The following is an 11,153-nucleotide window of genomic DNA, read 5'->3' as shown; positions in this document are numbered from 1 at the left end:
ATGTCAACAGCCAGCATGGCAGTGGCCTGGGCCACCAGCTGCCCAGGGGCAGAGAGAAGAGGGAGAGGGGACACTAGAAACGGCAGGTGTGGTCCGTGCCAGCCTTGTCTGGACCCCATGCCTCATGGAGTCAGGAGCAGAGGACGGTTGTGCCCACCAGAGGCTCGGCTTACTAGTCCTTCTACACCCCCAAAGTGAGGGAGGGAGAGAGGGATCCACACATGTGCAGGACCTGGTACCACTGAGACCCTGCCCACTGGAAGAGATGCCCTCATCAGTGTCCTGGGATCTGTCCTAAACACTGAGATATGATGCTCACTTCTTTGGGGGAAAGAAAGAAGTGGAGGGAAGGTAGAAACCTTCCCCCTCATTTTCAAATATGCTTTGCTTTTGTGCTCACTCAAGTGAGTCTTCTGATCACTTCTCATTCTTCGTGGAATGATGACTCAGTATCTGAGTGAAAAACCTGTGCACAGACACAACTTCAGGGCCAAGGGTCACCCTCTCAGCTGGGGTCACCTGCCTTTTCATTTCTAGGTTTTCTGGGTTCCAACCTCCATCTCCATCCAAAGGGAAGCCTTTGCCCCTCAGCATTCCCATGACTGCTTCCCAGGTTTCTCCTCTTCACCCCTGGCTGCAGTTGTGAAGCAACCCCATAGTCGGGGCACCTTGGACCCTTGCACCTAAGATGTAACACTTGTCACCAACTTGGCTCCAGTCTCTGGCCCCAGGGCCTTGGAGATTTTTCTCCTACCTCTGGCTGATTTCCAGGAATACTAAGAACATTCTCTCCACTTTATAAAGCTGAGCATTTGGACTCTCTCCTGGTCCGTGTCCATACGCTACGACCTAAATGCATCGGTCCAGGCTCTCCCACAGCCCGGAGAAAAGATTTGAAGTCTCTGTCTTTCCCTCTCCCCACCATGGTCATCTCAGAAAGGGGAAGGGGCACAGATGGAGTTTACCCCGACCATGTACTAAGCTCTGAACCGCTCTGAGAAGGCAGGAGACTGGCGACAGTTGGGGTCATGCAGAAGTTGTTGCTGTCTTTGCACAAACAGGTGGACCCCTGAGGGCTGGCCCTGCTCCTCCCCTGGCCCTCCAGGCCCCGACTGTCATTCCTTGTCTTCCATCCCTGGGATCACATGTCAGGATGGCTGGAAGCACAGTGGAGTTACGAGAAGAGGGAGGGCATCTGCACAGCACAGCTCACTGATAAATACTTTCACTTCCCTTTTCCCTACTTGGGCGGAGTCATCTCTGGGGGAGTCCCAAGAGCAGACTTCCTGCTCAGGGCTCAGGGCTCAGGGCTCCAGCAGCCTCCCGGGACCGGACCGAGGCTGAAGAGCCTGGAGGGGTCGGAGGCCAAGCTCAGGCCCAGGCCAGGCTGGGCGGGAAGATGGCTGGTGGGGGCAGCGAGCTCAGCAGCAGGTCAGTCTTTCTCCCCCTTCCTCCCACCTTTCGCTCTGGTCTCGCTGCTGCTTCAGTGCTGTCCTTTGGACTCTGCACTAAACCTCTGCTTTACGCCTGGTGTAGGGGAACAGTCACCTGCAGTGTAATGAAGGGCAGGAATGTATAATGAGGAAGGGATTTTAAACTGCCGCAGGGCGCCTGCTGGTTGAGTCCTGCAGCCACAACACAGGTGACTACTTGTTTTGCAGCTACTGCTCAGCCGGCAGGCCTGTCTGAAGGCAGCAGTCCTTCCTGAGGCTTTGCAGCGAGGATTTATTTCCTTGTGGCCCCAGGTCACTCTCGTTCCCCTCAGGTCAGTTCTACCTTCACACAGGTCATTTCGAAGAAGGTAGTTTCGAAAATAAAAAATTCAGGAGAAACCCCTGATTTATTCTCAAACCCTGGGTGGTGCTGTCGGTCTCGTATCTGTCCTGTGGACAGGACCACTATTCCCAGTTCTAGCTGGGGGCCTGGGTTCTTCCTCCAGAGATCCCGAGCAAAGAAATTAAAGGGAAGAGAAATACCCCAAACTGCAAAGAGCTAGCACAGGCTGAGTAATTTTATGTTTGGTTTCGTTTTCTGTTCTGGAATAGGTTACACCTCTACAAGAAAAAGAGTAGAAATCCTATCTTTTTCTCTAGTAATGGGTCAGAAATACCACTACTTAATATTTTAAATTTTTTGATTTTTTTAATACAAAAGAAATACATTATGCATTCTTGCTCATAAAATTTCAAACGATACAGAAGTATATAGAGGGAAAAAGTCCTGTTCACCACTCACCCACTTGCAGCTTCCAATACCAGTCCTGTTAGAGTCGCAGGCATAACCTTCCAGATCCTTTTCTTTGCATTTACATATATAACTCATTTTCTTAAATACAAAATTTGAATCCTGTTTTTTTAAAAAACGGATTCATATTGTGAATGCCATTTTGCATTTTCACTGACTTTAATAGCCATAGGCTCGTCTCATTCTTTTTAACAGCTATATATTGGGTTGGCCAAAAAGTTCCGTAAGAGGTTACAGAAAAATCCGAACGAACTTGTTGGCCAACCCAATACTATCCCGTAGAATGGATACACCATCGTTTTTATTGTTTGTTTATTTAATTGAAGTATAGTTGATTTGCAATATGGTGTTAGTTTCGGGTGTAGAGCAAAATGATTCAGTTATATATATATATATATATATATATATATATATATATATATATATACACATACACACACATATATACATATAAAAATATATATTCTTTTTCAGATTCTTTTCCCATATAGGTTTTACAAAATATTGAGTATAGTTCCCTGTGCTATACAGTAGGTCCTTGTTGTTTGTCTACTTTGTATACTAGTGTGTATATGTTACTCCAAAATTCCTAATTTATCCCTCTCCCCATGTTTCCCCTTTGGTAACCATAAGTTTGTTTCCTATGTCTGTGAGTCTGTTTCTGTTTTGTAAATAAGTTCATTTGTATCATATTTAGATTCCACAAATAAGTGATATCATATGAGATTTGTCTTTCTCTGTCTGACTTACTTCACCTCTAGATCCCTCCATGTTGCTGCAAATGGCATTATTTCATTCTTTTTTATGGCTGAGTAATATTCCATTGTATAAATATACCAATCTTCTTTCTCTGTTCATCTGTTGATGGACATTTAGGTTGCTTCCACATCTTGGCTATTGTAAATAGTGCTGCTATGAACATTGGGGTGCGTGTATCTTTTCCAAGTATGGTTTTCTCCAGATATATGCCCAGGAGTGGGATTGCTGGGTCATATGGTAGCTCTATTTTTAGTTTTTTAAGGAATCTCCATACTATTCTCCATAGTAGCTGTACCAATTTACATTCCCACCAGCAGTGCAAGAGTGTTCCCTTTTCTCCACACCCTCTCCAGCATTTATTGTTTCTAGATTTTTTGATGATGGCCATTCTGACTTACACCATAGTTTGTTTTTTTGTTTGTTTTGTTTTTTTATTTTTGGCTGCATTGGGTCTTTGTTGCGGAGTGCAGGCTTATTGCAGTGGCTTCTCTTGTTGCGGAGCATGGGCTCTAGGCGTGTGGGCTTCAGTAGTTGCAGCATGTAGGCTTCAGTAGTTGTGGCTCGTGGGATCTAGAGCACAGGCTCACTAGCTGTGGCACACAGGCTTAGTTGCTCCGCAGCATGTGGGATCTTCCCAGACCAGGGCTTAAACCCATGTCGCTTGCATTGGTAGGCGGGTTCCTAACCACTGCGCCACCAGGGAAGCCCCATACACCATGGTTTTTAAAGCATCCCTCCTCCCCACCCTATTGACAGACATTTAGATCATTTTCAATTGTTCACTTTTACGAAGAAGCAGTGATAACAATGATGATGTATTTCTTTATATTTTTGTACATATAAAAGTGTTTGTCTTGTGTCAATAACCAAAAAAATGGAATTGCTGAGGCAAAGGGTACTAATGTTTAATTGTTTATAGATTCTGCAAACGGCCTTTCTAAGTAGCTGAACCAATGTATTCACCTACAAGATTTAGGTGAGCCATCTCCCCACACCCAAACTTTGCAGAGGTGGTGGATCAAGAGTTGCATCTTGTTAACTTTACCCTCCTGATTACATGAGAGGTTGAACAGTCTTTTTGTCTATTGGCCTCTTCTATGAAGTGCTGGTTGATTTATTGCCAGTGTTAGTGAGTTGAGGTGATTGTTCTTTCTTTAACTGTAAGGGAGAATTTGCTAAAATTCTGAAACTTATAAATATGCTTTCCTTGCCCTTTCACTTTGTTGTGGTGACTTTATCTTATTAAAGCTTAAACTTTATAGCCTCATTATTGTATTGATTTTATAAAATAGATGTACCCTTGTTATTATGAATAAATAAAGTGATGCAGAAAGTTATTGATAAATTCTGTGTGCACAGTCTTTAAATATAGCCCTTGTGTTTTTAAGGTGATAGATTCAATTCTACCTTTACTTCAGGGTAAGTTTCTCCTCTAGTATCACCAAAACGATTTTCTATTTCAATTTTGGGGCAAAATTATTCTTCCACTGGAGCAACTTCAGCCTTCACAGCTTTTATCTGTCCCTAATCTTTCATCTCTTTAGCTTTTTACTTTCTGCTTGTGATGGTTGTCTCAAACTTTTCTTCATGACAATTATTTAATTTTTAGTAGTTTTTGGTTTCTTGGGGTTTTTTTTAAGTTGATTTGTTTATTTGGGGGGATCTTAATTTGTTTCTACAGCTCTTCCAACTCCACTTGAAGTCACATATTGTTATTTTATCACCCTATCTTCATGCTCTTGCTTTATTATTTAGATTTTTGTGTGATGTTCAGTGCTTTGGGGATGTTTTCTTCATCCTCTGGGTTATCCTTCCAGATTGATTCTATTTGCAGTTTGGTTTCAAGTGTTGCTTTACTTTCTTGTTCATATGCCTGCCCTGGTTTTACAGCCCATTTCGTTCCAGCATGACCTGGGCAGCTCTCCCACCACCCACAGCCTTACGCTGAGTGAATGTTTTTGTGTTTTTCCCCCCACATTTCCTGTCTTATCTGAGACCATATTACTTCCCGTCTGATCTACGGTTAAAGCTTCTACTTTAATTCTTATGAATTTTTGTCTGAGAATCCTTTAATCTGTTAAACCATCCCTTTCCCCACTGATCTGTAGTGCTCCCTTTCCCATTAGCCAAGGGGCCATATGTGCAGGGTCTGTTTCTGTGCACTCTCTTCTCTGCCATTGACCTATGACAGCCTCTCCTTATGTGTTTCCACACTGTCATGGCGACAACAACTTCACGTGAACTCTTGAAGAGTAAATCTTCCCATGTTCTTTTCTTCTTCCAAAGTGTCTTGGCCCTTTGCATCTCCAAATCAGCTTGTCAAAATCTTGTCGAGATTTTGGTTAGGATTGCATTGACTCTATAGGTCAATCTGAAGAGAATTGACATCTTTACAATCTTGTCTTCCATCTCATTAATATGGTATATATATATTAATTTAAAAATATTTTCTAATAAAATTTAAACTTTTCTGTCTAGAAGTCTTATACTTCTGCTAGATTTATTCATAGATACTTGAGATCTTTGTGCTATGATATCTATATAATTTAAAAATCAACTTTCTAGCTGCTTGTTACTAAGATATAAAAATAAATTGAAACTGCCAAACTTTAAAAAATTCTAATAAATTGTATGGAGATATATATTTTGTATAGAGATATAAATTTATATAATGTATACATAATGACTATTTTGTTACTTTCAATCTAATTCTTATACTTCCTACTTCTTTTTCTTGCCTTACTGTGTGGGCTAGGACTTTGTACATGGCGAGTATAAGTAGTGATAGTAATCATCTCTATCTTGATTCCAGTCCCAAAGGGAAGTCCTTTACCATTATACAATTATGAATGATGTTTGCTATAGACTTTCTTTCTTAATAAAAAGACTTACACAGATTAAAGAAGTTTTGTATTTGGCATCTGATACTTTCAATATATGAGGTGTTTGTGACCCTGTTTTCTGTTGTTTCTGCCAGTTCTCACTCACAGATTTCTTTTTTTAAATAAACTTTTTATTTTGGAATAATGTTATATTTACAGAAAAGTTGCAAAGATAGTACAGCAGTTTCTAATACTGTACACCCAGTTTCATTTCCTGTGTTGTTATCCTCTTACATTATTGTGGTACATTTGTTGAAACTAATAAAACCCAATATTAGTTAGTAGGTTACTGCTAACTAAAGCCCAGACTTTTTTCAGTTTCACCAGTTTTTCCACCAATGTCCGTTTTCTTTTGTGGGATTGAATCCAGTATACCACATTGCATTGAGCCATCCCATCAGCTCTTCTCTTCTGGTCTGTGACAGTTTCTCAGTCTTTCCTTGTCTTTCACAACCTTGACAGTTTGAAGAGTACTGATCAGGCATTTTGTAGAATCTTTCAATTTTGGTTTGTCTTGATGTCCTTCTCATGATTATAATGGGGTTATAGGTTTTATGAAAGAAAACCACAGAGGTGAAATGCCCTTCTCATCACCTCGTATCAGGGGATATGTCAACCTGACTTATCTCCAGGAATGCTGGCCTTGATCATTTGGTTTAGGTAGTGTTTGCCAGGCTTTTCCACTATAAAGTTACTATTTTTTTCCTTTCCACACTCTATTCACAAAGATTATTTTGCTTATGTAGCTGGTTATCTTTGACTATGTACTAGCATCATATTTAGAAAAATTATTTATGGGTAAAATCTGGGACCACAGTGAAGGTACTAGGCTTTGGAAAGGATTTCTGTTTGCTACAACCAGGTGCCTCGGGACGCACCAATTTGGGAACTGTTTAGCACATGTTCAGGGGCTGAGAGAACCTGGGGGAACCCAGGTGATTTAACTGGGAATACAATTCAGTATATTCAGAGATGTCCCTCCACTTATTCTCACCATGAATATGTCAAGGTCAGGGTCTGGACTCCCATTGGACTCTACACCCTGTGTGGACTCTAGACTTTATTTCTGTCTCTCTCACTCCTTAAGGCTGTCCTGATTCTCTGGGGTCAGCAGATGCCCTCAAATCAAAAGTGTCTCTGTGCTTTGCTTACCTCTCTGGTTTCTCCTTCCCCTTTACTTTTGCCTGGCAAATCGTTATGGTGGTTTCATCTCTTCTATGATTAATAACATGTTTAAATGCTTTTTCCAACTCAAGTTTTTTTCAACAGAACTCTGTACTGCTTGTGGGAGTTGGGAGAGATTGAGATGTTTTGAATCCTGACCTACCACACCGGAAACTTATGGTCATTGACTAAGTGATTGATTGATTGATTAACTGCCATTTTTCAAAGTCTATGGCTTGAGGTTTGATAGTGGCTCTTGAAGTTTTCTCTGACTGCTTCTAGGATTTTCTCTTAGCATTTAAACTGTAGTGAGTCTAGATTTGTTTGTTTGTTTTTTTATTGTTTTTGTTTTGCATTTAACCTGTTGGTGTTTTCACAGTTGCTTGAATTTGTGAGTTGATGCCTTTTATCTGTTTTGGAAAATCCTTAGCCGTTAACTCTTCAAATATTTCTTCTGCCCTCCTCCCAGCTTCCTCCTCTCTCTAGGGCTCAAAAGCAGATTATACTAGACCTTTTGACTGTCTCTCACATATTCCTTTCATGCTTTTCTGCATTTTTCCATTTTTTAAATGTCTGTACTTTAGTTGGTTGTCTTTTATTGAGGTATCTATCGTCTAGTTGGCCAATCGAAAAGTGTTGTCTTTTTAATCCAATCTTCTGCTAAATACTACCAACAAGTTTCATTTTTAAAATTGTATTTTTAGATCTAAATATTCCATTTCATTATTTTTTGTAGATTCCAATTCTCTGGTAGAATTATCTGACTTTCTATTTTCTCCATCATTTCATCCATTTTCTTGACCATGTTAATCACAGATTTTATGTGCTAAGTCCAATCTCTGGATCATCTGTGCACTTGCTTCCATCATCTTTTTTTTTCTTGGTTTGGTCTTATAGTCCTATCTTTTGACATGCCTATTAATTTTTGATTGAATGCCAGACATTGTGTATGCAAGACATGGAGCCCCCAAATATTCTCTTCCACATAAGAGTGATTCCCCTTTCCTCTGCTAAGCAAGTAAAACAATGAGGCAGACTACATTACACATTCAGGGCATGAAATGACTCAAGATTAGTATGCATTTTTTGATAAGATTTAATATACCTCTGGTTTGCCCTGATCACAGATGAGGACATCCAGGGCTTTCAACTGAGAGAGAGCAATCAAGTTTTCTCTGCTTTTCAAAGCTTTTGTCATATTTTCACCCTCTTTCTTCATGCAGCTTTAGAAATGAAAAAAGTTCTTGAGAAAACCAACCAAGTTTTTAATTTCCTTGAAGTCTCTAACTTTGCACTCCAACTCCAAATGACCATCAGAAGTTCTGCTAGTTTCTTTGTCCTCCAGTTACAGCCCTTTGCCTATGCCAAGTCCAGATTCTTAGCTTCTAGCTATGTTCAGAATTTACAAGTGCTCTCATGGGACAAAAAGGCTACAGATTCCAAAGCCACATCATCACTCCCTTCAGAGCTTTCAACTCTCTCCCTTTATGTTCTCTGGACCTCATCATGATTGTCTTTGCCTTTTCTGCATGGTGAGCCTTCAGGTAATTCTGCTTTGCTTTTCAGAGACTTTTTACATTTTTATTCCAACCTCCTGGCCTTAAAAACTTTACCAAATATCTTGGGAAGAAGAATGGGTTGTGTGTTGAGGCCCCTCAAGTCTCCAGCCCTGTGTGACTGTCACAAGCTCTCTGTGTTCCCTGCTAAGAGTAACACTCTTTGGTCTTGGCCAAGCCCAAATTCTCAGCCTCTGTTCCCAGAATCAGCAAATACCAGCCACCACCCTGAAAAATAACAATTATAGCTTCTCAGCTCCCAAAGGTCTCCAGTCTCTAGAACCTTAGTCTCTGCAGACTCTGTTGCTTCTGTAGCTCTCTAGTCACTTTAAAATCATTTTCTGGTATTCTACCCAGCTCTTCTAATTGTTCTATACTGGACTTCTGGCCTGCCTCAAACTGTTCGATCCTACCCTCTGATGAATTTTTGTTTACATTATTTTATGTGGATACTAACCAAGGGTTAACCTATAGTCTAGTTTCATTTTCCCATTTTATTCAAAAATCACATACAATTTAAAAAATTTTTTTATTATTTTTAATTGAAGTAGAGTTGATTTACAATATTACATGAGTTTTAGGTGTACAACACAGGAATTCGATTTTTTATAGATTGTACTCCATTTAAAGTTATTACAAAATAATGGATATATTTCCATGTGCTATACAATATATGCCTGTTGCTTATTTATTTTATACATAGTAGTTTGTGTCTCTTAATCTCATATGCCTATCTTGCCCCTCCCCACTTCCCTCTCCTCACAAGCTAGTAACCACTAGCTTGTTCTCTGTATCTGTAAATCTGTTGCTGTTTTGTTATATACATTCATTTGTTTTATATTTTAGATTCCATATATAAGTGATAACAGAGTATTTGTCTTTTTCTATCTGACTTGTCTCACTAAGCACAATACTCTAGGTCCATTCACATTATTGCAAATAGCAAAATTTTATTTTTTTAATGGCTGAGTAACATTCCAGTGTGTGTGTGTGTGTGTGTGTGTGTGTGTATGTGTGTGTGTGTGTGCATCATGCCTTATTTATACATTCGTCTGTTGATGGGCACTTAAGTTGCTTCCATATCTTGGCAATTTAAATAATGCTGCGATTAACATTGGGGTACATGTATCCATATCCGTTTTTATACTCAAGTTCACCCATGTTATCCTCCTTATGCTTTTTTTAAAATGCCTTTTATATACTCAGAATTCTAACCATATTCTCCTATATATTATACGAATACTTTATTCATTCATTCACAAATATTTCCCGATACCATGTTTTCAGAACTTAATGAGATGCTGGAATATCATGGTGAGCAAAGCAGACCAAGTCCCCGCCCTAATGGAAATGACATTCCAGTGAGAGACAAATAGTAAACAAATGAACAAATAAATGTATAATTTAATGACAGAAAGTGGTAAGAGTATAAAGAAAAAAGCATATGGGGTACATGGATAGAGTGTAATGGGAGTGCAATTTTAGACAGGATGTCCTGGGAGGGCTTTCTGAGAGGTTAGTATTTGATGAGAGTCATGAATGTATTGAGGAAAAGCACCATGCCAATTCCTGAAGAAATGTTCTAAGTAGAGGAAACAGCCAATGAAAAGTCAGGCATAGAAACATGCTTGGAATGTCTGAAGAAGGCTTGGAGGTTAAGGTGCCAAAGGGCAGTGATCTAGAAGAGGAGTAGTAGAAAATGAGGTTGGAAGGTCATGTTTCTCATGGGTCATGGTCAAGACTTTATATTTTATTCAAAATAGAGTGGGGAGTCATTGGAGGGTTTTCAATAGAGTGAAGTAATCTGATTCCAGTTTTTAAAAGATCTCTTTTGCTTATGTTTGATGTTTGGAGAACAGCTGCAATATGACATGAGTGGAAACAAGAAGACTATTTGGTAGCTATGACAGTAGCCAGGCAAGAGATGATGGTGGTTGGGACCAGGTTGGTGCAATGAATATAAAGAAAAAGGGTGGGATACTGGATATATTTCTATGGTAAAGCCAAGAACAGTCAAAGATGGATCAGACATTAAGTATGAGAGGAAGAGAAGTGTCATAGAAGACTGGAAATGTTTTAGCCAAAGAAATTAAAGGAGAGCGTTGTCATTTGCCTAGATGGCAACATTGTGTAGTGATTAAAGGGCCTGGACTCTGGTCCAAAGCCTCACTCTGTTCTTCAATAATTATGTGGCCTTGGGGATATTGCTTAACATCTCTGTACCTCTGTTTCTTCATCTGTAAAATGGGATAATAAGAGCATATACCTCATAGGTGCTGTTATATGTATTTACTAAATCCTATATATGGAAAAATTAGAAAATAAGCAGGTTTCAAGAGGTGACTCAGAAGATCAGTGATCAGTTGCTGCCTGCTAATTGTAAAAAGCCTACCTGTGTCATCAAAGTGAAGATGGTTGAATATAAATCTGGAGTCCAGGGGAGAGATATGAGGTAGAGATGCACATTTGGGAATTGTCCATGTGTGGCTGGTATCCAGAGCCATGGGAATAGATATGATTACACAGGGAAGGAGTGCAGATAGAAAAG

The 11,153-nt window shown here is 39.8% G+C and overlaps 1 protein-coding gene across 1 annotated transcript in view; it reads left to right on the top strand.

Moving 5' to 3' along the window:
- The first annotated feature begins 1,264 nt into the window (after positions 1-1,264).
- The window catches only part of LOC132522023 (nuclear body protein SP140-like protein), an 87,352-nt gene continuing 77,463 nt past the window's right edge, over positions 1,265-11,153 (top strand). Inside the window, 1 exon segment of the mRNA XM_060151889.1 lies at positions 1,265-1,431. Coding sequence (XP_060007872.1) covers positions 1,400-1,431 — 32 coding nt within the window. The 5' untranslated portion in view covers positions 1,265-1,399.

The sequence above is a fragment of the Lagenorhynchus albirostris genome, chromosome 6, assembly GCF_949774975.1.
Source record: "Lagenorhynchus albirostris chromosome 6, mLagAlb1.1, whole genome shotgun sequence".
NCBI lineage: Eukaryota > Metazoa > Chordata > Mammalia > Artiodactyla > Delphinidae > Lagenorhynchus > Lagenorhynchus albirostris.
Note: the sequence above shows the minus strand (reverse complement) of the source record. Positions and strands in the feature narration are given on the sequence as shown.